Source organism: Capra hircus, chromosome 2 (genome assembly GCF_001704415.2).
Source record: "Capra hircus breed San Clemente chromosome 2, ASM170441v1, whole genome shotgun sequence".
NCBI classification, from domain to species: Eukaryota; Metazoa; Chordata; class Mammalia; order Artiodactyla; family Bovidae; genus Capra; species Capra hircus.
Genome location: NC_030809.1, coordinates 109,847,753 through 109,875,518, shown reverse-complemented (window position 1 = coordinate 109,875,518; position 27,766 = coordinate 109,847,753). Strand labels below are relative to the sequence as shown.

Genomic DNA, 27,766 nt, shown 5'->3' with positions numbered 1-27,766 from the left:
TCTGACTTTTCTGCAGCCCCATGGACTGTAGCCCACCAGGCCTCTTTGTCCATGGAATTTTTCAGGCAAGAATACTGGAGTGGGGTGCCATTTCCTCCTCCAGGGGATCTCCCCAGAGATCGAACCCATGTCTCTTTGTCTCCTGCACTGGCAGGTGATTCTTTACAATTGAGTCTCTAATGACTAATTACATTTCAGTATATCTTAAATTTAAAAGATGGTAAAGTTTAATTTGACTGAACTTCCCTCGTGGCTCAAGGGTAAAGAATCTGCCTGCCAATGCAGGAGACACAGGTTCAATCCCTGGGTTGAGAAGATCTCTTACAGAAGGAAACTGCAACCCACTCCAGTATTCCTGGAAATCCCATGAACAGAGGAGTTTGGCATGTACTGTAGTTCATGGAATCACAATGGAGTAGGACGCAACTTAGCAACCAAACAACAACTTTTGGAGCAAGGAAATGGTAAAACAGATGAGAAGCAATGTCCACTACCCACACTCATGTTAACAAGAATAGGCCTGCTTTCATTGCTTTTGTGAAATAAATTCATTTAAGGCTTAATTCCCCAAAACTGCAAATTTATTTTAAATAGTTTTTAAAAAAAGGTTAAAAACAACTCATCCATTTCAACTTTTATTTTACAAAGAAGTAGTCAAATCCAAAGATAAAAAACTGACTTTCTCAACGTCACACAACTAGCTGATACAATTCAGTATTATATGTGAATGTGACACTCAGTTTCTTGATTCTAATTTCAAATGTCCAGTGCTCTGCCTCAGTGTCTCAAAATTTACTGTGTGACAACCATCCTATAGAGATTGGTAAAAAAGCAGATTTCCACAATCTATCCCCAGCAATCTAGACGAGAGCAGACTGGGGTTTAGGGATAGAAAATTGTATTTTAATAAGGACCCCAACATGAATAAGTCTGACAAAGGTAATGCTCACATTTTCACGTTATTAATAAGCATAGCACTATACAAGAACATCATCCTACTTCTAAGCGCATCTAAATTTTAGATACAAAGTGTTCTCTACAATAAAGAAATTCTGTGCTTTTCCTTTAATGGAATACATTCCAACCAGAGATCCTGGATTGTTCTTGCTTCCTTTGTGAACTCTGAAAATTCCCACAAGATAAGGCTTATTTTGGTGCCTTTTATCAAACACAGTACATGTTATTTACAACTTCAAAGTGGGCATCATTTTTTCACTTAGACAACCAATGTCAGCGGTCAGGGGTGCAAGAAACCTGTAACCTCTACTTTCTTCAAAATTTCAATTTAATGAATATGTGACAGTGAAGAAGAAAAGATCTTGGATAAAAATTTCACCTACTTCTGGCTTTTATCAAGCATGTCTCTACAAAGCCAGGGAGAAAACCTTAGAAAACCAATCATTTAAGGAAAAGGTTTCTATATTTATGAAGGTTTAAAACATATGAGAACATTATCACTATTCCATATAGATTTTTAACTGTTTCAAATTAAACTTAGGGTAGTGACAACTATTTCAAAATCAAATTTAAAGGGCAAATACACTCAGAGTGTTTTTAAGTATATATTTTACATCATAATTTCAAGCTCATTAACTTACAAACATAAACTGGGTTCATAGATAAAGTTCCTTTTATAATTTAGACTCATCTCAGAAGTCTTACTATAACATAAATCAGATTTTTAAATAAAAGGTATCAATATCATGGTATACTGAAAAAGACAATCATACACGTAAGAAAGTTGAGGGGGAAACCAAAGCTAAGGAAATAAAAGGCAAACATTTTGTTTCAGTATACACAACGAGCCTTCAAAAAACCTGATATTTGAAAAATACATTCATAGATATAAACGTACCTTTAGGAGTATACATGCCTTGTTGCATAGAACCTCCAGGTTCAAAAACAGGAGCCTTAAAATCAGCTACCGCCGATAAAACTGATTCAAAGCTATAACTTCCTGGAATAATACCACTTTTAGGATTTGGATTTTCTGGAATATGATGCATGTGTCAAGAAAAAAAATTAATAACTAGAAGTCAGATTTATAATCTTATTAAGGTATTAGTTTCCAACTTTCTTTGCTAAAATATTATTGTCTTGAGAACCCCATGAACAGTATGAAAAGGCAAAAAGATAGGACACTGAAAGATGAACACCCCAGGTCAGTAGGTGTCCAATATGCTAATGGAGATCAGTGGAGAAATAACTCCAGAAAGAATGAAGAGACGGAGCCAAAGCAAAAACAACACTCAACTGTGGACGTGATTGGTGATGAAAGTAAAGTCCGATGCTGTAAAGAACAGTATCGCCTACAAACCTGGAATGTTAGGTCCATGAATCAAGGTAAATTGCAAGTGGTCAAACAGGAGATGGCAAGAGTGAATGTTGACATCTCAGGAATCAATGAACTTAAAAGGACTGGAATGGGTGAATTTAACTCAGATGACCATTGTATCTACTACTACGGGCAAGAATCCTTAGAAGAAATGGAGTAGCCCTCATAGTCAACAGAAGAGTCTGTAATGCAGTACTTGGGTGTAATCTCAAAAACGACAGAATGATCCCTGTTTCCAAGGCAAACCATTCAATATCACAGTAATCCAAGTCTACGCCCCAACCAGTAATGCTGAAGAAGCTGAAGTTGAATGGTTCTATAAAGACCGACAAGACCTTCTAGAACTAACATCCCAAAAAGATGTCCTTTTCATCACAGGGGACTAGAATGCAGAAGTAGGAAGTCAAGAGATAACTGGAGTAACAGGCAAGTTTGGCCTTGGAGGACAAAATGAAGCAGGGCAAAGGCTAACAAGAGTTTTGCCAAAAGAATGCACTGGTCACAGCAAACACCCCCTTCCAACAACACAAGAGAAGACTCTACAGATGGACATCACCAGATGGTCAATACCGAAATCAGACTGACTATATCCTTTGCAGCCAAAAATGGAGAAGTTCTATATAGCCAGCAAAAACAAGACCAGGAGCTGACTGTGGCTTAGATCATGAACTCCTTATTGCCAAATTCAGACTTAAATTGAAGAACGAGGGGGAGACCACTAGACCATTCAGGTATGACCTAAATCAAATCTCTTACGATTATACAGTGGAAGTGACAAACAGATTCAAGGGATTAGATCTGATAGAGTGCCTGAAGAACAATGGATGGAGGTTCGTGACACTGTACAGGAGGCAGTGATCAAGACCATTCCCAAGAAAAAGAAATGCAAAAAGGCAAAATGGTTGTCTGAGGAGCCCTTACAAATAGCTGTGAAAAGAAGAGAAACAAAAGGCAAAGGAGAAAAGGAAAGATATATTCATTTGAATGCAGAGTTCCAAAGAATAGCAAGGAGAGATAACAAAGCCTTCCTCAGTGATCAATGCAAAGAAACAGAGGAAAATAACAGAATGGAAAAGACTAGAGATCTCTTCAAGAAAATTAGACATAACCTATGGAACATTTCATGCAAAGATGGGCACAATAAAGGACAGAAATGGTATGGACCTAACAGACACAGAAGATATTAAGAAGAGGTGGCGAGAATACACAGAAGAACTGTACAAAAAAGATCTTCATGACCCAGATAACCACGATGGTGTGATCACTGGACTATAACCAGACATCCTGGAAAGCAAAGTCAAGTGGGCCTTAGGAAGCATCACTACAAACAAAGCTAGTGGAGGTGATGGAATTCCAGGTGAACTATTTCAAATCCTAAATGATGATGCTGTGAAAGTGCTGCACTCAATATGCCAGCAAATTTGGAAAACTCAGCAGTGGCCACAGGACTGGAAAAGGTCAGTTTTCTTTCCAAACAACCCCCAAGAAAGGCAATGCCAAAGAATGCTCAAACTACCACACAATGGCATTCATCTCACAAGCTAGCAAAGTAATGCTCAAAATTCTCCAAGCCAGGCTTCAACAGTATGTGAACAGTGAACTTCCAGAGGGTCAAGCTGGATTTAAAAAAGGCAGAGGAACCAGAGATCAAATTGCCAACATCCACTGGATCATCAAAAAAGCAAGAGAGGTTCAGAAAAACTCTACTTCTGTTTTACTGACTACACCAAAGCCTTTGACTATGTGGATCACAATAAACTGTGGAAAATTCTTAAAGAGATGGGAATACCAGACCATCTTACTGCCTCCTGAGAAACCTGTATGCAGGTCAAGAAGCAACAGTCAGAACAGTACATGGAACAACAGACTGTTTTCAAATAGGGAAAGGAGTACATCAAGGCTGTATACTGTCATCCTGCTTATTTAACTTATATGTAGAGTACATCATCCAAAATGCCAGGCTGGATGAAGCACAAGCTGGATTCAAGACTGCTGGGAGAAATATCAATAACCTCAGATATGCAGATGACACCATCCTTATGGCAGAAAGCAAAGAAGAACTGAAGAACCTCTTGATGAAAGTGAAAGAGGAGAGCAAAAAGTTGGCTTAAAACTCAACATTCAGAAAACTAAGATCATGGCATCCAGTCCCATCACTTCATGGCAAACAGATAGGGAAACAATGGAAACAGTGACAGACTTTATTTTGGAGGGCTCCAAAATGACTGCAGATGGTGACTGCAGCCGTGAAATTAAGACACTTACTCCTTGGAAGGAAAGCCATGACCAACCTAGACAGTATATTAAAAAACAGAGACATTACTTTGCCAACAAAGGTCCATCTAGTCAAAGATAAGATTTTCCCAGTAGTCATGTATGGATATGAGACCATAAAGAAAGCTGAGCACCGAAAAATTGATGCTTTTGAACTGTGGAGTTGGAGAAGACTCCTGAAAGTCCCTTGGACTGCAAGGAGATCTAAAAAGTCAATCCTAAAGGAAATCAGTCCTAAGTATTCATTGGAAGAACTGATGCTGAAGCTGAAGCTCCAATACTTTGGCCACCTGATGCTAAGAACCGACTCACTGGAAAAGACCCTGATGCTGGTAAAGATGGAAGGCAGGAGGAGAAGGGGATGACAGAGGATGAGATGGTCGGATGGCATCATCGACTCAACTGACATGAGTTTGAGCAAGCTCAGTGAGTTGGTTATGGACAGGGAAGCCCAGTTCATGGGGTTGCAGAGTCTCACATGACTAAGACTGAACTCAACTGAACTGAATTGGCTGTAATATATAAAACTGGCCACAAGAGGGCTACATAACACAACAGTTCAATAATAACTTTATTAACTGTGATTTTTTAAAATAGCTTAATGCAGCTTAATTTTTAAAATAGCTTATTTTTAAGACAGCTTTATTAATAGCCTACTAATAAATTATATGCTGAAGTAGTTCTGATGTATATTTTCCCCAAAACAAATGAATACAGTTTCAGGAAATAAAAAACAAACCTTTTAAAATTAATCTCCATTTTCAACAATTTGCAAATAATGTTATATTATTCGTCTTCGAAAATCAAAGACAGTATACTAAATATCAGCCCAGATTTTTATGAGCAAAGATTATTTCATAAAAGACACAAACTATCCTCCTCAAAATAAGAATGAAAAAATACTAAGCAAATTTTTCAAAAAGAAGAAAACCAGAAAACCGTAGATCCTTTCCTATTGGTTTCACATTAAAGCTATATAATTTTTTCTAAATTCAAAGTTATGGAGAATTCTTTTGCTCTTTTATAGCACTGATACACAGTGATACACATAAAGGCTGAATGAAATCATCAAACAACATCAAGTTGTTGTCTGCTTAAGAAAATCTTCAAGGTTATCAAACAGACTTTCTAATAGGAGCCAGTTCATAAAATTTTAGTCAATTATTTCAAACAAAATCATAATGTACAAAGTAAATTCAAAAACTAACAAAGCAAATTTTCCACTAAATAACAGGATAACCTTTGTCTAAAACTTTATGAAGAATACCTTAAAAAAATAATAAAGTATCCACTGAATCCTCAGTCCTATAGAGAACCTTAAGGTTTTAAAGTTTGTAGACAATAGCCTTTGCCCTTCAAAGCCTCTTGGTTTAAAACTGAATTCTCAGGAAAAAATACTCAGAATGTTTAAAACTCTGATAATTATAAGATATAACTCTAAAATTTAATGATGAATTCCATCCTGTTTATACAAATATAGTAGACCTAGCTGCCTTTTACCAAGTGTCCAGCTCCCTTTTACTACTGCTATCCTAGAAGGTCAGGTTCTGGGGTGCCCAGAGCAAAGAGTCCTGATGCTTAAACAAAGTCTAACAAGAGCACCCTGAGAGATGATGATTAGAAGCAAATCTGCCACTGGTCTTGAACACAGAATTGAACAAAAAAATTGGGAGTTTTTTTCCATATTATTTTCCAACCTCAAAAAAAAAAAGTTTTAATCAGAAAGTGATATATTTTAATCCATAAATATTACTTGTAATTTAGATCCTACAACTAAAAGAAAATTAAACTCTTAAAAGGATATGAGGTCCAGCAATGAACTGTGTGTTCTGTCATTCATACACAGCTGGGCTACCATCTCTGCTCTGAGAATCTCATCATCAGACATTCCTAAAATTAAAAATAGAATTAATATATCTGAATATTTATATATTATAAAGAAACAACTTACCACACAATTAAGTTATTTTACCAAAAATGAGATGCTTCAAAAATCATAGGGCAAAGAAAACAATGCCCCAATATAACTGCAGTTTAACTGCCCTGCTATTTGCAGTTCCCTTAAGTAAGGGTTCAAAGAATATTCTAAAAGGAGTATTAATGGTAAAACATATTGTGTCAAGAGTATGAAATGCATCCTTTCCTTTTTTTCCATAAACCAGTTACTACCACAGGGTAAGGGGAGGAAAGGGAGGTACCCAAGTATTTGTATTAGTGCTTTTTACCTAAATGTAAACGAAGACTCAAAAGAATCACAAGAAATGTAAGAGCGCCTTCTAACATGGATCTCTCATGCTCTGCATCAAGTACTGTGTTTTGATGTTGTGAAGCCATTGTCAACAAATCCACTACCTTAAATCTATTAAAAAAATATTTGAGACAGATTTTTTTAAAGTTAAGACAAAATTAACTTAAATTCCAAATACTTCCTAATACCTGTATTAATAAAACTATGCTTACCTTTCAAAGACAGATGAAATAAAATAATCTGGATCAAGTCTAGATGCACAAACCTTTAAAAGATCAATAAATAAATAAATAAAAATAAAACCCACAAAGTTTATTTCTCAGTAGTCAGTATTTATTTATTCAGTATTCTTCTTTTTTTAATTTAAATTTATTTAATTGGAGGCTACTTTACAATTTTGTATTGGTTTTGCCATACATCAACATGAATCCACCACGGGTGTACATGTGTTCCCAATCCTGAACCCCCCTCCTACCTCCCTCCCCATACCATCCCTCTGGGTCATCCCAGCGCACCAGCCCTGAGCATCCTGTATCCTGCATCGAACCTAGACTGGCGATTCGTTTCTTATATGATATTAGACATGGTTCAATGCCTCTTTTTCTTTTTTTCTTCCTCTTTTCCCCCTCTGGGTATGCACATGGCTTGCAGGATCTTAGTTCCCCAACTAGGGATTGAACCTGGGCCCTTGGCAGTGAAAGCACCAAGTCCTAAGCACTGGACCATGAGGAAATTCCCCAGTTTTATTTCTTGTGTTTATCATTCCTCTTATTTTCTGTATCGTGTTTGTTCCAACAGCTTACCTGGAAGCAAGTCTTTCATATGCAAGTCACTCTTGCCCTTTATTTAACTCACAGACCAAGCCAATATATCCGCAGGCCCCTTGGCCAGGGCAGGTACCAGAGAGCTGGGGATGGCCTTTATGCCCCAAAGCTCACCAAGATGATTCAAACCAGCCAATGCTAAACTACTTCCCTAGCCCTGCCGTGCCTTTCCTATGGAAACCTCAATAAAGCTTCTGATCTAGGATTTCCCCTCATTCCTTCTGTCTCCTGACAAAAATCTAATGCTTCCCCTTTGGTCCTGTGTGGCATGGCATGCCCCTCTCCCTTTGGAAAATGTAAGTAATAAAATTCTTCTTTCAATAGCACTGACCTCTCTGTGTCCTCATTTAGTCACCTCTACAAATTAAAATCCCACAGGTACAAATGAGATACTTCTGAAGTTCAACATCTCCATCACTAGACTGGCTTACCTGTAACAGGTAAATGTCAGGATCAATCATGGAATTACAGAAATGAGACTGGACATAGGTCATGGCTTGTCCTTTGATCTGCAGACCATTTCTTACCCACATATTGCTATGGATTTCAGCAAGACTTGCCTAGTAAAACAAAAATTAATTGAACAAACAAGTCATCTATAGTCAACCTTTATAAAATCATGTTACGACAAACAATCATCATTTCAAAATATTTTACAGCTTAATCATAGCATAAGCCTGATATTCTGTCTAGTATTTAGGATATTCAGTTCAAATACATAATTTTAAAATAAACACCATATTTTATATACTCCTTCTTTTGGAGCTTATATATGAGTTAAGTTTCCATGATGACTCCTGGGTACATTTATAATAATATTCACTGAAACCTTAAATGAGGTCTCCTGCATTGCAGACAGGTTCTTTACCGTCTGAGCCACTAGGGACTCCAGCCAGCCCAAAAGCCTAAATACATACCTGAATTTGTAGTGGATGAATCATTAGTTTCATTAACATTTCCTGATCTGGCAAAACAGAATCCAAATCTAGTTCTTGACATTTCACAGCCTAAAAATTGTTATTAAAAAAGTTACTAATTTAATACATATTTCCCAATGTTCATAAAACAGATGAACAGAGTATTTAATGAAAACTTTTACCTTACTCAAAAACATAGCGTAATAACGATGTAGTGGCAGATGAAAAGTAACTTGGTTAGGTGCTGGCTGGAAAGAAAGAAAATCCAGAAGTCAAATAATACTTTACCAAATTCAAAGGTTTTAAAATGCTAAAACAACACTTCCACCTTGATTTATTGGCCTACACTTTTTTTATCAAAAAGTAAGATTTTAGACGTTATAGTTTAAAAACCCCACTGTAGAAAAAATTATTACAATTTAAAGACCCAAATGCAAGTTCCTTAAAGGCAGAAACTATATACTCAAACTATATACTCAATCCTCTGACGCATCTCGTACAGAACAAGGGATGAAGACGTTTCCCTTTACAGTCGGCCATTTCAGAATCTTCAAATGCATGCACAATTTTATGAATAGGGAAATTCAATTTTAAAAAACTTAAGTAACTTCCTAAAGCTAACAGGTAGTGAACTGAGAAGCTAGTCTGCTATATTCAGAATTATCTGAGGGTCTGACTACAGCCCTATCCTGAAGTGCAGTTAAAGGGCTTACCTAGCTGGATGAGATGCTCCCCGTATCAGTGGTGAACACAGACTCTATAGGAAAGCTTAGTACAGTACACGTCAAAGATCTTTGATATCCTTGTGGATATTATAAAAAGTGTATTTTAAATCTGTGACTCCCATGGGTCACACTATTGCTAAAGGGCAAACACAAATTGTTGTTTTTCTTAAACAAGAAAAATGAAACATTAAAAGATATCATTTGTTTTTAATGCTTCTATAAATTTTTAGTAGTTTTCTCCTGTTAAAAAAATCTAGCCAAAACATTCTCATAATTATGCTAATATAGTATCATATTGAATCATAAAGATTTGAAATGTCACCATCCCTGAGTTTTTTCCAAAACCAGTATGAGAAAAAAATCCTCTTTAACATGTGAATAACCATCTATAGAAAGTTGTTCTAATAAATGTTTGACTTCCAGAAAAAGGGAGGAATTTCTGACACATGCTGCAATTTGGATGAACCTTCGAGACATTATGCTAAGTGAAATAAACCAGTCACAAAAATACATATACTGTATGATTCCACTTAGGTATGCCAAGCAGTCAATATCATAGAGACACAAAGTATAATGATGGCTGCCAGAGGCTGGGGGTAAGGGAAAATGAGATTATTGGGTTTGCTGGGGACAGAGTTTCAGTTTTACTAAACAAAGTTCTGGAGGTTGGTTGCACAAGAATGTGAATAACTGTATACTTTAAAAAAGGTTTAAAAGGTGGTAAATTTTATGTGCATTTCACCATAATCAAAAATAAAAATCAAACAAGTTTGCCCTATATTACTATCATCATTTGAGTAACATAACATATACTAACTAGCTAAATCAGAATCTCCTTCAATTTCCTTTGAAGGCATCAAGAACAGCGGTGAAGAGCAGGCTCTTAAAAGCTGGGTTTGCATGCATTCAAATCCAGACTCTGCCACCTATAGCTATAAAACTGAGAGCAAGTTACTTCTCTGTGCCTAAGCTGCCTCATCCATAAAGTGAAGATAATAAGCAGATGGACAACTGTGAGTATCAAGTAAAAGGACACAGTACTCAACACACATTTCTATTAATTGCTAAGCCACAGGCTCTATCTTGTCTTTTAAGGCTTGAGCATATGTTAAACACACATTCTTCTGCAGTTTTACATTCCATAATCTCCCTTTGTCCAATGTCACAAATAAGCTACTTGAAAAACTCTTTTAACACTCCTTCCAAATATACTGAGGTGTTTCTTAGATTCCATTCTCAGCTTTCCACTGTTCCCATTTGAGACACTTCGTTCAGTTTATAGCTTCAACTGGCAACACAAGATGACTACTAAATCTCAGCAGAAATTTCACTCCTGAACTCCAAACCCTACATTCAAGTATCCACCGAACATCAACACTTATTTAACATCCCATGGGGACCACAAATACACTGTGTCCAGATCAAATTCAGCATCTTTGCCCTAAAACTCAATCTTTCTCAATGTTTCTTCTGCAAATTCCCAGTAATAGAAATCTGAAATGTAAACTCTTTCCTTCTCTCAAATCTCCTCCACTTGCTAAGGCCTCAAAGTGTGTTTGATTTTCTAAGTACCTCTTAATTCTACTTTTTCCTCTTTCCACATTGCCTCTAACCAACCTTAGCTCAGGCTCTCAACATTTAGTGCCCAGATTTCAGTGCTAACCTTTGCTTCTATTCTTACCTTCTATAAGAAGCTTTTTGTGGTATCTGACTAGCTCACAAACCTCCCTCTTCTTCTCAGAATGTACCTTCCTCCCCCCTTTCCAAATACATACACACAGGAATTGGAGCCTGCCAGTCAAGTTTAGAGTAGTCACATCTGATTAGATCAGGGCAGGGGATCCCTATCCCATCATGGGCAATGAGGTTCTCTCTCACTTGAAAACTGAACTGGGATTTAAAGACATCTGTGGAGATTCTTGGAGTATGGCTGAAACTGCAATATAAGGCAATTATAGGAAGATAATGTTTAACAAAGGCAAAAAAAAAAAGCACAAAAAACCAATCTACAGAAAGAGAAGAAAAGAATGAGGCAGAAAGAGCAAGGAAAAGCAAGGACAAGAGCTCCTGTTCAGCATTCCACTCAGTTCCTGAAGTCCAGAATGCCATAAGATCCCTGAACGATCTCTCTGTACTCATAATAAAGTACCACTCCTTTAAATCAGGCTGCCTTAAAAGTGTTTTAAAAAGAAGCTTAATTAATACATCTACTTAAATCTGTTTTTAAATGCATATTAAATTTTCATACTGCCAGGAGATAGTCTTACTGAACATTACTTTAACCCTGTACTTCTCCATTTATCATCTTTTAATGGCTCCCTATAGTTTTAACCTCCTTTAACTGTCCAACTCTTGAGAGACAGGACTCTCCGGCCTTATCTATTGTCATATAAACTCATACACTATAAGTAGAGCCTTTGTATATGCTCTTCCCTTTGCCTCAAATGCTATATATACTTGTTCCCGCTGGATTAACGTACCATAAGACTTTGCTGAAACGACATTTCTGCTAGGAAGTTTTTCCTGAGTCCCTCAGGGTAAATCAGATGCTCCACTCTACTCTCCCCTATAGCACCCTCGTCAGAACTTTATACAGAAGCATTCTGATCAAATTAGCCATTTACTTGTCTTCCATTTCCTCAAATCAGGAACCCTTTCATCACTGTAACCCCAGTGTTTAGAACATAGTAAACATTCAATAAATATTTGCTGGGTGAACACATGTTCTACTTTCCTCTCAGGAGAGAAGACTCTAACTACTCTGCTATATACTCATAAATGTTGCTCTGCTATACACTCATAAATGATATTTAGAATTTCAGGATTCTTAAGTGGTCTATACTTTGGGAAAAATTTATTCTATCCTGTGTTCTAAGTGATTGTTTGATATGTCTTAATTCAATTCAAAATTATTATTTACTTCATCTGTGCTGGATTACTGCAATAACTTCTGACCTCCATACTCAGGCTGACAGAACAAATATTTATCACGTATGAAATACATGCCTCTTGGTCAATCCTCACTGGCTAATAGTATTATCTTAAAGAAATGAGTAGAGAGACTCGGTAATGCTTTAAAACAAACAAAAACACTGTCAAGAAGACACAGCTATTTGATTTGTGGCAGAGCAACAGATTTTACTCAGGTATGCCTAATTCTAAAGCTCTTTCCATTGCCAACAGCTAGTTCAGCTGAAATACTACCAGACAAGCAGTTGAGAGATGTAGGCTCTAGACCCAGAATTATTAGTAGTTTGCCATAAAACTACAGGCAAGTCACTTAATATCTCTATCTCCATTTTACATCTATGAAAAAGGAAAGGATTAACAATATCTTCCCTACTTAACCAGGGTTGTTTTCAGAAACAAATATGTCAAAGCACTTTAAGAAACAAGAAACTTTTAAACATCGTAAAAGACATATTGTTTGATTCCCAAATGCTACTTAAACTTTCATTCTTTTTTCTTTCATTCTTTATTTAATTCTTCTCAGTTCATTATCAATGACAATTACTTCTGCTCATACCCACAGAGCAGTGACCAATTGATAAAGCTGTGGTGCCTTTTCCATCAATCTCCTCTATTCTATTCACATCTGCACTGCCACTTTTTCGTCCCTGAAAGAAACTGATATTCACTCCTGAGAAATACACATTTAATAACATTAAAAAATATATCCTTCTCTAGGAAATAAGCAAATACAGTTAACGTACTGTAGAATCCCCTAAATAACAAATGATTGGTCTCTTACTTCCTCCTTTTTTAAAGCCTAGTGATTTTATGCTTATTCTGACATCTTTCCCTTATCCCATGAAAAGACATTCATTATTTTCAAGGTTAAATGAGATCTAACACTTCTTTTCTTAAATGCTTTTACATAATCAAAAATATACATACCTCATCTACGAAGTTAATAGCATCAAACCAGTCTTGAAGAGCTTCAAGGCAATATCTAACAACATTTCGGGTATATTCTTGAGTTTCCTAAAATAATAAGCCTTATAAATTTACAGTATATAAATATATATATGCTCAACTTCAAAGTATATGCAATATATAAAAATAGTTATGTGTATTATATATATGTAAAATAATAAAATATACGTATGTTCAAAATAACCACATTTGCCATTTTAAGAAATCATTTCACAAACTAATAGTAACAATTAGTGATAGTCATAAAAATTAAAGAACACAATATATCACCCTCTATATAATATATTCCTGAAAATGAATCAAAGCTGAAATAAATTTATGTGACGTAAACTGGATTCCATTTCAAGAGATCCTAAAAATGTAAGTTCCCTACTGTTATTATTGGATGGAGTTTCTTTTAGAATGATAAAAATAAAAGTTTCAGAAATGGATGGTTGCACAACACTGAGAATGTATGTATTTAATGTCACTGAATTATATACCCAAAAATGGGTTAAAGCAGTAAAAAAGGAAAATTATGTTATGCATATTTTGCCACAATAAAAAAAAGAGGGCAGAACATAGGAGTACTATAAACAGCCTGTGAATATCTTAGCTTGCAAATGACTATGTTCCCCTTAAAATAAGGGTACTGTGGAAGAATATTGTGAGCTTCCTGGATGGCGCTAGTGGTAAAGAACCTGTCTCCCAGTGCAGGAAATGTAAAGAGACCCAAGTTTGACCCTGGGTCGGGAAAATCCCTTGGGGGAGGGCATGGCAACCCACTCCAGTATTCTTCCCTAAAGAATCCCTTGGACAAAGGAGCCTGGTGGGCTACAGTTCATAGGGTCGCAAAGAGTAGGACATGACTGAAGTGACTTAGCACACACACACGAAAGAATATTGTAATGTTTTATGGAGAAATTGATTCAGTGAAATGGGAAAGTATTAAGTTAAACATGGAAAAATAAATCATGATACCCTCTCTTTAAAAAATTAGGCAAAGGATTTGAATAGACATTTCTCCAAAGAGGATCTACAAATGACAAACAAGCACAAGAAAAGATGCCAATACTATCAGTCATTAGGAAAATGCAAATCAAAGTCACAATGAGATACCACTTTATACCTATTTGGATGGTTATAATTTTTGAAATGTAAAATAAGTGTTGGCAAGAATACAGAGCAACAAACTCTCATACATAGCTGGTAGAAATATAAAACAGTGCAGCCGTTTTTAAGTTAAACAGAGTTACCATGAAAGTGAAAATGAAGAGTGCTCAGTCGTGTCCCACTCTCTGCAACCCCATGGACTGTATGGTCCATGGCATTCTCCAGGCCAGAATACTGGAGTGGGGAGCCGTTCCCTTCTCCAGCACATCTTCCCAACCCAGGGATAGAACCCACGTCTCTCGCACTGCAGGTGGATTCTTTACCAGCTGAGCCACCAGGGAAGCCCACAGAGCTACCACATGACCAAGCAATTCTACTCTCATATACCCAAGAGAGTTGAAAACATACATTCACACAAAAACCTATACAAATGTTCACAGCAACATTACCCACAGAGCCAAAACCGAAATCAACCCATGAATGGACAAGTAAGTGTAATATCCCTGTGCTATGGAATACTATTTAGGAGATTAGCGGCTTCCAGGAAACGAGACGAGGCTGGAACGGAGGGGCTGCGTTTTCTTTTTTGGCAGGGGGTAGGGGCACAGTGTTAAAAACGTTCTGGAACTAGTGGTGACTGCAGCACAACTTTGTGAATACACTGTAAACTACTTAATTGTATAGTTTAAGCAGATTAAAATGGCTCTCAATAAAAAGGTTTTAGAAAAACATTTTGGGGCCTCAATGTCAACAAAAGGTACCATCACTGTCAAACAGGATCCTGTTATGAAGAAGCAAATGGAACCAAGGTGCATACAACGCTCTATGTCACACTCTAGCACTACATCTGACAAGTGCTGGTTAAGTGCTCCAAAGAGTCACCGCCAGACTCAACTTGTGTCTAGCTTGCAGTAATCTAAAGCTTGCCACTAGATGGAAATTTCACAGCTTATTTGTTCCCGTTTAGAAAGCAAAAATTAGTGACATTCTAGAAATGTGCCATCCCTTTATCCAAGCTATCTATTATTAATTTAGTATAACTTGTTCAATGATCCCTTAGCACTTTTAAGAACCAAATAGCATACAAGGCAATCATACAAAGAAAGTAAGCTATCAGGTGAAGTTTCCTTTTTTATTGCTAATCCTCTAGTTTTACATTTTATAATTAAAAACATAAAGAAACAGCTTTTTAAATACTTTTTTTTCTAGTTTACTTTTCTAAAACCTCAACACTGCTGCTAAAAAACTCTAGACATTCCTCTTTAAGAGACAATTATAGCAAAGTGATAAAAAGCACTGGTTCTGAAATCAGATAGATTTGTTTTCAAACTCAAGCTTCTACTTGTAGTTGTGTAAATGTGGGCGAGTTGTTCAACCTCTGAAAAGAAAGGGATGATACTCTCTACTTTATAAGAGATGCTATGAAGATTAGGTAAGAACATAACATGAGGAATATAGCATAAGAATAAAGTCTGGCATAGTATAGGTTCTCAACAAGAGAACATCTTATCTAGGAACCAGATGTCCCTTTAGCTGACAAACTCCTCTCTTATTACAAGATAACATGAGCTCATTTTTCTCTCTGTCATCTTCACTTCTTAGATTAAGGGACCCAAAATACAATGAAATCCTGGCCTTCAAAAGTGAAAAATAACTACTGCCTGAAAACAATGATTTCTCTTCATCACAGAGAGAAACATAGCTTCAGTCTTATAATCCAAATTCATTCTATTTTTTTTTCTTTTTTTTTTCTTTTTTTTTAATTTATTTTTTAATTTTTTAAATTTTAAAATCTTTAATTCTTACATGCGTTCCCAAACATGAACCCCCCTCCCACCTCCCTCCCCATAACATCTCTCTGGGTCATCCCCATGCACCAGCTCCAAGCATGCTGTATCCTGCATCAGACATAGACTGGCGATTCAATTCTTACATGATAGTATACATGTTAGAATGTCATTCTCCCAAATCAAAAACAGTTGTCAGAATAATCTTCCTAAAATACTGATCTTCTCATATCAACATCAGATCAATCCTCTCTCCAAAGGCAGCATCTTTTCTGTTGGCTTATATGATGCTGCATTCTTCTGTTTATTTTCTCCTTTCCCTTTCTGACATTTAAATGTTAACGTTTTCTTCAAAGTCCATTTCCCTTTTCTCCCAACTTGACTGCATTCCATCCCCTGGCAATAAATGCCATTTTTATTCTCAAGGGTCTAAAATTTATACCCTAGCCCAGACTTCTTTGAGTACAAAACTCATATATCCAACTGCTTATTCACTATTTCCACTTGGATGTTTCAGAGGCATCTCAAACTTAACTTATCTAACTCTGAAAACTTTAAACCTGCTTTTCTATTATCTTTTTCACCTCTGTAAAATTATCTCCATATATAGCTACTCAAAAATTTATCTAACTCATCAATAACATACAATCCATCACCAACCCTTTTGATTCTACCTTCAAAATACATCTTTAACATTCACAATGCACCTTTAATATATCTTGAATTTCAAATCTGAAATTTCTAGAATATTACCACAGCATCTTAACTGGTCTATTTGCTACTAGTCTTGATGCTCCCCATACTCTCCTCAATCCAGTCTTTCCAAACAAACAGAATGAACTTTTAAATATAAGTCTGATCACATCAAACCCCTACTTTAAAATATTCACTGGCTTCTCCTTAAAATTAAATCCAAGGCTCATTAACATGATCTATAAGAACCTGCATTAATAATCTACTCTCTGCCTATCTCTCCAATTCCATCTTATTCTCTGGCTCCAGCCACAAACTCCTTAAAAAGACCAATCACCTTCTCATTGGGGGTAGGTTATTCCATACCATCTCCCTTACTACCAGCCCTAATCCCACTTTTATTCTTCATATAGCTGGCTTCTTCATATTCTTTCTTCAAAAAGGCCTTCCCTGATCCTCAAAACCATCAGTCTCCACACTCATCATTCTCACAGTAACCTGATATTTTCCTGTAAAATATTTACAAACGCTTACAAAACAAGTCTACATGCCTACTTACTTAATGTCTATCTCTGCTATTAGACTGCTCCATAGAGCAAGAACATCTATTTGATTTGTCTGACACCCAAAACCCAAACATCTACATAGCATCTGGCATAGAACAGCATTCAATAGACTTTTTTTTTTTTAATAAATGAACAAACAAATCTCATATTAGATGACAGGGTTTTTTTTTTTAATAAATGCTACAATGGAAATTAAAGGAAGTACTATAAAAACAGAGACTAGAATCATAAATCTGAAAGAAGTTAAAATGAGCAGATTACATGTCAGCTGAGTCTTTGAATACAATCTTTGAAAAGCTAATACTAATGGCTTTTCATTCCAGTTAGAACTGCTGCCAAGATCCTACTGTACACCAAACAAGTCAAAATCTCTAGCAGTGACACTTAAGCATATATATTTTTTAAGCTTCCCAGATGATTCTTATATAAGAGAAGCACTGGACTAAGCAGAAAGAATGAGTGCGTATGTCAAAAAAAAAAAAAAAGGACTAATTTGAACAAAAGCACTGAAATCAAGAAAGGAACTGCATGCTGAGGAATACTAATCAAGCCAATGAAAGCATGTAGGTAGATGGGGTATAGGAAGGCAAATTATTACAAATATGTTGAAGACAAATTGTGGAAGTTCTTAAATGCCTCTACAGGAAACAAGGACATTATCCTGTAGACAGAAAGGAATGCGAACGATTTTTAAGCAAAGGAGAAATAAGCACAGAGCTCAGAGGTAACTTAGATATTAGGAAAGACTAGAGTAGGAAGAATCTAGAGGCAGAAAAATCAGTTAAGAAGTTACCTTAACAACCAAGATTTTAAAAATACTGACAGAAAGAAATAAAACAGAGGAAAGAAGTGGTAGAGAGACATTTCTGGACAAGAGAATTCACAGTATCTGATTATAGTCTGAACACAGCTGGGGAGGTTTCTATACTGGAAACCTGCATCATTTATAATAGCATACATAAAATGACATAAAGGACACAGTATAGACACAGGTTTTTAAAACGTTAGTTAGGAACCTGAGAAAACTCATGTACCTATAAGGAGAATACCAGAATATTCTGACATTCTACACTGAATAACCAGCGCTGTTGGAAATTTGAACCTGGCTAGCCTGTAACAAAGTTGTGAGTCATCTGCATTAAGAGAAAGCTGGAGTCATGAGAGAAAATAGAAAGCCACTTAAAGAAACACATACATTTAAAGAATATATGTAGAAGAGTCTCATAATAACCCTGTGAGTAAGAGCAGGCTTTGCTGTCCCATTTCTGTTTTGTTCCCTTTAGGTTTTTAAAAGAAAAAGTCTGAGAAGTTCAAACGGTTTTAAATGAGTTGACCAAGTCACCTAAGTTGAAAGAGGCAGAACCAAAAGCGCTATACAACCTTTTGCAGCATGCTTACTGGAACAGGCTAGCAGGTAGGACTTCATGGGATCCATACAGCAAAATCTTTCAGTCCTTAGTTTCGTAGGGTCAGGAGATAACATTTTTCTGAACTATCCAAGGATTCCAGAGACCCATCAAACCAATACTTTAAAATGCAAAGGTAAATATATGTATTTTTATAGAAAGACAAAAACACATGCAATTATAAGTGAGCTGGGCTTCCCTGGTGCCTCAGACGGTAAAGCGTCTGCCGGCAGTGCGGGAGACCCGGGTTTGATCCCTGGGTTGAGAAGATCTCCTGGAGAAAGAAATGGCAACCCACTCCAGTACTCTTGCCTGGAAAATTCCATGGGCTGAGGAGCCTGGTAGGCTACAGTCCATGGGGTCGCAAAGAGTCGGACACGACTTCATGTTTCTTAACCAATTATAAGAATTTATGTTGTTGTTATATACTCTTAGGTTTTTTCACAAACAAACAGGAATTGCATGAAATGTATATTGATTTTGTTCTTGGAATCTTAAAAGTGTAAACTTTAAGTTTATCCTCATCCCTTGAAAGATAAGAAACATTAGGTAACTAACTGATAATGGATAAAATGAAACAATAAAGATGAATGTGCAGCTACAAAGACTATTTATAGTAAGGGAAGGCTAGAAAGATCTGATAATTCATTTATATACATCAAGTCCAACCTACCTAAGAATAATCATTACTGTCTTAGGTCAATTTTCACAGAGCTGAAATCAAAATTAAACACTGCATATTATTACATACAAGTAAACAAGTCAATGTTTCCATAAATCTTCTTAAAATTATTTTAAAGGTAAATACAGAAATTAACAAAAATATTTTCAACATACCCTAACTTTACAATGTGATAGGAGTCCCCACATTGGCTGTGCACAGGCTTCAAGTTCAGCAGCAAAGGCAGCATAGTAGGTCTGAGATTCAAACTCCACATGCTCATTTAGTTCTCGCTTATTTAAGTTCATACCTTACAAAAATTAAAACAGATATAAACCATGCCAAATGGAAACAAACACCCATACTCAAAATCAAGTAAAATGCTTCCTCATACCAAACAGATTTTAATGTTCACAGATGGCATAAATGACAAAATACGTACAGAAATTAATAAATTATTTTAAAAAAATAGTCCAGTCCTTTCGGAATTCTTCATAAACAAGACTTTCTTAAAAACATTTTGTGAACTCTCTCTTTCTTATATAACATAATTGAATATATTAAATAAACTCAAAACCATTTTAATCGGTACTGGTTGAACTTTTTATGGAAGTGTTAACAATCGTTCTTATAAGAAAATTTCTAGATAAATGCTTTAAAATGCTTTAAAAAATTACACTGCTATTTTCTATATAATTGTTTGATTTTTTTCATAACTCTGATATGTTTCATGAGCACTTTATTAAATACTTACAAATATCAATTAAAATGAGACATTTCTACATGTAACTGAATGATGTGCTATTTATTTTCTTTCAATTAGGGTCTGATAGTTTACTATTAGTAATTTTGCAAACTAAAATAAATAAATAAGAAAAAGACTGAAATTCATACCTTGAAAGAAAGATACAAAGTTCATCCATGTTACTAACAAGCCATGGTCCTCCAAAAATCTCTTAGCCACACTTTGATGAGAAAGGATATTAATAAAATCACTGACAAGAGGCCAATAAGTGTTATTCTTCAGCAATGCTTCTCCACAATTCACTACAACATGTAAACTATTTTCTTCATCTAAAACAGACACAAACACATACACTCAGAAAAAATTAGCTTAAAAAAGATAGCCTTACCAATGATAAAGATTATATATTTTAGAATCAGAGTCACCTAAATTCAAACCCCAACCTGACATTTAATACCTATATGGCTTCAGATATATTACATAACTCTGAATCAATTTCCTCACCTATAAAAATGGTAAAAAAAAAAAACATATATTAAGGGAATTAAATGAAACGTTAATATAACACTTAGCACATCATTATAATTATTATTACTACCTGTCAAACATATTACACGATATTGAGTTATGAAACTATAAAAAACATAAAGCCTTAAAAAAAAAAAGCCTCAAAGTTTAAACACATCATTGGAAGGAAGCGATAGGGAGGATTAGGCTTGTATAAAATCTTTAGTATCAGAAGTTATAGCATGTATGTATTAGCTCTCTTGACCTATTTCCCTATTCCAGCTTAACTGATTCACAGAACAAACAAGCCCCCCATTACCCCTGTAAAACAAATTAACACCCATAATACACAGCATGCTCGAAGTTGAGCCTATTTCAGACTACACAAAACCCAAGGTATATGCTTATCCAGAGTCTGTTTTTGTTTCTGTTCATACTAATTGTTCTGTGTATTATAATTATAAAATTTAAATCACAAGTATATAATCTGATAAAACACAAATGCATAAATAGAGCTATTATAAAAACTGGATCATAAGCTTTTGAAAGACAATAAAAGTGCCTAAGAAAATCTTGGAGGAGAAAAATCGTAAGAGTACAGAAGATTTTCAAAACTCAGACTGTTTCATAAAAATTTTTATGTTCTTATTCTACTTTAAAGAAACTGAAAATGGAAATCACACGTGCTGCTTTACAAACGTAGTATATACAAGAAGGATAAGAGAGAATTCCAGTAAAGAATACAATAACTTACAAATGCTTTGCCCAAAATGAAAAGACTGGAGAACAAACAAGCACTCTTGTGATTTCAGTTAAAATCCTCTGTCTCAGATATCTATGTATCATTTTTTAACAATTCCTCACTCTAATCAACTTTCTAACTAACCACTCTATTGTCAAACTCATCAGTGAAGAGGGCTTCTACTGTACTTCATATTTCCATAAATTAAATTTAGGTTTCAGTCCATGAAATTATTTCACCCAACTCAAACTTAACAACATATGAAACAGGACCCACAACAGAATGAGAGAGGGTATAGCTGAATGAGGAAATGGAGATAAGGGAGGGTTTACAGATTACCCACACCTAAGATTTGGAAACAGTGACAGCCTTTATATTTTGGGCTCCAAAATCACTGCAGATGGTGACTGCAGCCATGAAACTGAAAGACGCTTACTCCTTGGAAGGAGAGTTATGACCAACGTAGACAGAATATTCAAAAGCAGAGACATTACTTTGCCAACAAAGGTCCGTCTAGTCAAGGCTATAGTTTTTCCAGTGGTCATGTATGGATGTGAGAGTTGGACTATAAAGAAAGCTGAATGCTAAAGAACTGATGCTTTTGAACTGTGGTGTTGGAGAAGACTCTTGAGAGTCCCCTGGACTGCAAGGAGATCCAACTCGTCCATCCTAAAGGAGATCAGTCCTGGGTGTTCATTGGAAGGACGGATGTTGAAGCTGAAACTCCAATACTTTGGCCACCTCATGCGAAGAGCTGACTCATTGAAAAGACCCTGATGCTGGAAAAGATTGAGGGCTGAAGGAGAAGGGGATGACAGAGGATGAGATGGCTGGAATGGCAGCACCAACTCAATGGACATGAGTTTGGGTAAACTCCGGGAGTTGGTGGTGGACAGGGAGGCCTGGCGTAGTGCAGTTCATGGGGTCGCAAAGAGTCAGACACGACTGAGCAACCGAACTGAACTGAAGAACAGCCATTATGAGCGAGTGAGCAGTTGATTTTGATGGGACAGTGCTTAGGGATGCCGAGATGTTTTTACCTTTTATAAACATTGAGAATCACTGTTTAATTGAAATCAGAGGATGAATAAGTAAAATACAATTAATCAAAATCACTACTTTCCTGACACTGCTTTAAATATTACTGTCCTTGTGAAAAATACCTTGGAATCTACAATGAAGCAAAATGACTAGAACTTCTATTTTTATCCAACTGATACTTTTCCAAATATAGATACAGAGAGAGCAGCGATTCAGTGTTAGATGATATTCAGTTCAGTTCAATTCAGTCGCTCAGTCGTGCCCGACTCTTTGCAACCCCATAAATTGCAGCAAGCCAGGCCTCCCTATCCATCACCAACTCCCGAAGTTCACTCAGACTCATGTCCATCGAGTTAGTAATGCCATCCAGCCATCTCATCCTCTGTCGTCCCCTTCTCCTCCTGACCCCAATCCCTCCCAGCATCAGAGTCTTTTCCAATGAGTCAACTCTTCGCATGAGGTGGCCAAAGTACTGGAGTTTCAGCTTTAGCATCATTCCTTCCAAAGAGCACCCAGGACTGATGTCCTTTAGAATGGACTGGTTGTATCTCCTTGCAGTCACTCAACAACAAATATTTACTGAGTTCCTACAGAGAGTCCAGCATTCTAGTAAGCTCTGAAAATAAAGTGGACAGTACATCAAGATTTTATACAGTCTCTTTCTCTGCTGAGATTAATATAAGAAGACACAGCATGGTAGTGCTGTAATAGAAAGAGTACAAGAAGTCCTAAGAACAAATAAAGCTGGTCTACAATTTAGGAAAAAAGAGTTTCCTGAGGAAGTGATGTTTATACTGAGATTTACAGAATGATGTAGAAATTGTGATTAGCCAAGCAAACTAGACACAAGGAGGAAAGGGTATTCTAGGTAGAGGAAGCAGTATAAAAAAGATTGGAACTACTGGACAAAGAATGCAGAGGTACGTGGCACCAGTGAGTCTAGACAGCCTTATAAATCAGCTTTAGGAGTCTGCAGTTCATGAGACGAGAATGGCAAGTCACAGAGGGGGTTTTAAGCAAGAGAGGACGTGAACAGATGTTTAGTGTGGAGAGTGATTACAGCAGAGTGCTGAGGACCAGTAACAGAAGGCCGAGAGATGGCAATGGCGTGAACAACGGTGCTGGCCTAAAGAGCAGAGATGAAAAGAACTGGTTATTCTAATATATCTAGAAGGATTTAAATGACAGACCTGGTGATGGTCACTCTATCTACAAAGAGTAAGAAGTCAAAACTGACTCCTAGGTTTAGGTTGGGCAGCTCTGTAGATGGTTAGTGTGGTGCCAAAACACCAACTTGAGCACTAACACACACACACATGTAATAGGAAAAAAGCAGAACTTCACAGAGAGAGAATGAGTTTTTGGTGTTGACACTGTGTGTGTGAAGTGCTTGCAGATATCCAAAGGATATAGTTCAATAAATAATATGATATTCAGGACAGATGATCAATCTGGCATTATGAGCAACTATAGACATTCCTACAGTTATGCAACACATGGTTTAAAGTTCCATTCTACACAGAAAATTTCACAGGACAAACTGTAACATTTCAGGGATATGGAAAAGTATAAGAAAGTAAAAGTATAAGGAAGGGGTCACGTACTACTAGAGGCTTTTTTCTTTCAATCTTCAGTTATTGCTGTGGCCATGTGAATACTCACTGTATCAGCTCCTACATTTACTAACAGTATAGACAAAATTTTCAAACACTGTCTAATGACAATGCATACAAAGGCTAGACGGAGGCTATTACAAACTAAAAAGCGTAGAGAACTTGGGTAACATCTGTGGCTAATTCAATATATTTAAAGCTCATTCCAATACTCTTCATGTAAAACAAGGAAAACATATGGTGTTTTTAGAAAACCAGTAAATATGTGCCATGAAATGTTACATACTTTAGAAAGAGGAAACAAAAACAGCACTGGAGATAAAGATAGTGTTAGACTTGGCTTAGAAATAATGTAATTTGTTGCTAGAAAAAAATACATTTATATTTAAAGATCTTAGCAATGCTACTTATAGCTATTTAGCTTTTAGAATATTCAATCTGTGTAAGAACTTCCAGGACAGACTAACTGCAGTAGAAGAAAGTATACATAGAAAGCAATGAAGATTATGTAATACAATTTCAGAAAATACAGGAAAAGTAAGAAACACAGGGATAGCAAGACCAAGTGCCAAGAAACAACAACACTGACAGAATAAGCAGAAAATCATTCCACACCACACAAACAACGGAGAAGCAACAGTGTGAAATGCTAATGAAAATCAAGCAAGATAAGGTCCAGTGTTTTATCACCAGCTGCCTTATCATCTAGTCATAGAAAGGGTGACCATATAATTAATTATATAAACTGGAACACTTTTGAGAGTAAAAAAGACTGTATTAAAATTGGTGTCAAAATAACAGGCATAACCTGGACCAGTTCTAGGAAAAGTAGGACACGTGGCTAACGGAGTCCTGGACAATTCTGAAGAAGCAACAGAACAACGGGAACAAACACTAGATGGAGGTGGGTTAATGAGAGACTGGAAGTTAAGGAAACAAACACAAAAACTCTCTCAGGAAAGCAGGCTAGAAAAAAAGAATGGGAGGCAGACTCATATACATCTTCGTCCCAAACAGTCTTCTCTGAAATGCAAGCCATATCATAATAAGCATTGCTAAACCACCTAGTCAAGAAAAAAGATTCAATTCTTTTGAAAAGAGTAGATACTTTTCATTTTTTCAAGTTTGTCAGTTTATAAATTAAAAATGCTATATTTGTGAAAAGTCCTTTTCTAATTATATAATTCTATGTATAAGAATATCATTGATACAGTTCAACGATGACAGATACTATTTCAAAAAAGAAAAAGAGTAATATACACAGTTGATGGTCAGGGAGCTGGCGTGCTGCAGTCCATGGGGTTGCAAAGAGTTGGACACGACTGAGCGACTGAACTGAACTGAATATACACAGCTAAGTACCTAATAAAGAAAAGGGCATCCTACACAAAGATAGAAAAATAATGCAAATCAGTTTTTAATATTTCCATCAAAAAGGTAAAGAAGTATACTGCTTTATGTAAATAATATATTACTCTCCCATTATATTTACAATGGGAAGTCAGAGTTATTGTACATAGTGAGGCAGAGTATGACTTTTGAAGTCAGACACCTAGACTGACACTCACAGCTATAAAACCATAGATCACTGACTTCTCAGCTCCCTAAGCCACAGTTGCCTCATCGTTGCCTCATCTCTAAAATGGAAAAAAACAGTATCTACTCCCCAGAATTACTGATGGTTAAATTAGATAAAACATATTAAAGCACTGGGAAAGAAACCATGGTATACACTGAGTGCTCAAAAGATGGCAGCTACCATCATTATTAGTGAGTTATTATTACACAGAAGGCATCACGCCTGCACTGACCCCTATATAAAGTTTCAGGCTACTGCACCTGAGAACAGGCAGACTATCAGTATAAAGAGAAAACAGGAGCTGGTATGCAAAAGGAGACAACAGTAGAAGGCACGTTTCAAGCATAAGATCTCCCATTCACAGAGAATGGAAAGGTCCTAAGATTAAATTTGATGCATTGTTTGTTATTATTTTTTAAATTTAGCTCCAAGTGTCAACAAGTGAAGACAAAGTCCTATTAAAATTGGCCTGCCTATACTGTGGCTAAGAACAAAGATTCTGACATCAGGAGATAGAAAGTCCTTCTTGGTTCTGTCATCTGCTAACTATATATACTAGGATAAATGACTCAATTTCTCTAAGCCTCAATTTACTCATCTTTAAAGTGACTCATTGGAAAAGGCTTTGATACTGGGAGGGATTGGGGGCAGGAGGAGAAGGGGACGACAGAGGATGAGGTGGCTGGATGGCATCACTGACTCGATGGACGTGAATCTGAGTGAACTCCGGGAGCTGGTGATGGACAGGGAGGCCTGGCGTGCTGCGATTCATGGGGTCACAGAGAGTCAGACACGACTGAGTCACTGAACTGAACTGAACTGAAAGTGGAAATAATAACACCAATCTAGAGAGTCGTTCCTGGAATAGGAAATGGCAATCCACTCCAGCATGTTGCCTGGATAATCCCATGGACAGAAGAGCCTGGCAGAATGCAGTCCATGGGGTCGAAGAGTCAGACAGGACTGAAAGACTGAGCATACACAGGGAGTTGTTCAGAAATTTAATTGAAACAATGTATAAATAATATTAACACAGTGCCTCAGTTCAGTTCAGTCACTCAGTCCTGTCCGACTCTTTGCGACTCCATGAATCGCAGCACGCCAGGCCTCCCTGTCCATCACCAACTCCCGGAGTTCACTCAGACTCACGTCCATCGAGTCAGTGATGCCATCCAGCCATCTCATCCTCTGTCGTCCCCTTCTCCTCCTGCCCCCAATCCCTCCCAGCATCAGAGTCTTTTCCAATGAGCCAACTCTTCGCATGAGGTGGCCAAAGTACTGGCGTTTCAGCTTTAGCATCATTCCTTCCAAAGAAATCCCAGGGCTGATCTCCTTCAGAATGGACTGGTTGGATCTCCTTGCAGTCCAAGGGACTCTCAAGAGTCTTCTCCAACACCACAGTTCAAAAGCATCAATTCTTCGGCGCTCAGCCTTCTTCACAGTCCAACTCTCACATCCATACATGACCACAGGAAAAACCACAGCCTTGACTAAACGGACCTTAGTCAGCAAAGTAATGTCTCTGCTTCTGAATATGTTATCTAGGTTGGTCATAACTTTTCTTCCAAGGAGTAAGCGTCTTTTAATTTCATGGCTGCAGTCACCATCTGCAGTGATTTTGGAGGCCAAAAAAACACAGTGCCTAGTACATAGCAAATACTCAAATAATATAAATTATTATGAGGAGGTAAAGTCAAGACGAAAGACCACAATCAAGTAAGAATGGGAGGAATCCCTAAAAATGTTATGGCAATATGAAAAGGCATAAAGGAAGAAAATTAAAGATCACACTAAAAGAACATATAAAAGGCAAGATTTATTTCAACTTTTAAATTATAAAAGTATACACATATAAAATGTCTAAAGCTGACAGTAACAAATTCATGACTGCAAAAATAGAACTTTATCTAATAAGAAAATGGTTAAATAAGTTACGGTAAAGTCATATGATAGCACTATCTGCAATCATTAAAAAACATGTTCTTAATGTGAATAGAATGACAGAATATTGACAGAATATTTTAAAGTACATATTCTTATCTATAAAAATACTCAGCTCACAAAAAGAAATGAAA

General features: G+C 36.5%; 1 protein-coding gene across 6 annotated transcripts in view; it reads right to left on the bottom strand.

The window, feature by feature from the left end:
* The window catches only part of UBR3 (ubiquitin protein ligase E3 component n-recognin 3 (putative)), a 198,913-nt gene that overhangs the window by 102,788 nt on the left and 68,359 nt on the right, over window positions 1-27,766 (bottom strand). For all 6 annotated transcript variants that reach the window (XM_013968944.2, XM_013968948.2, XM_013968965.2 and 3 more), the window contains exons 9-18: window positions 20,359-20,538; window positions 19,641-19,774; window positions 13,221-13,307; window positions 8,781-8,846; window positions 8,599-8,688; window positions 8,113-8,241; window positions 7,070-7,122; window positions 6,835-6,968; window positions 6,414-6,499; window positions 1,856-1,997 (exon numbers count right to left, since the gene is read on the bottom strand). In XM_013968944.2, coding sequence (XP_013824398.2) covers window positions 1,856-1,997; window positions 6,414-6,499; window positions 6,835-6,968; window positions 7,070-7,122; window positions 8,113-8,241; window positions 8,599-8,688; window positions 8,781-8,846; window positions 13,221-13,307; window positions 19,641-19,774; window positions 20,359-20,538 — 1,101 coding nt within the window. The remainder of the gene's footprint in view (window positions 1-1,855; window positions 1,998-6,413; window positions 6,500-6,834; window positions 6,969-7,069; window positions 7,123-8,112; window positions 8,242-8,598; window positions 8,689-8,780; window positions 8,847-13,220; window positions 13,308-19,640; window positions 19,775-20,358; window positions 20,539-27,766) is intronic.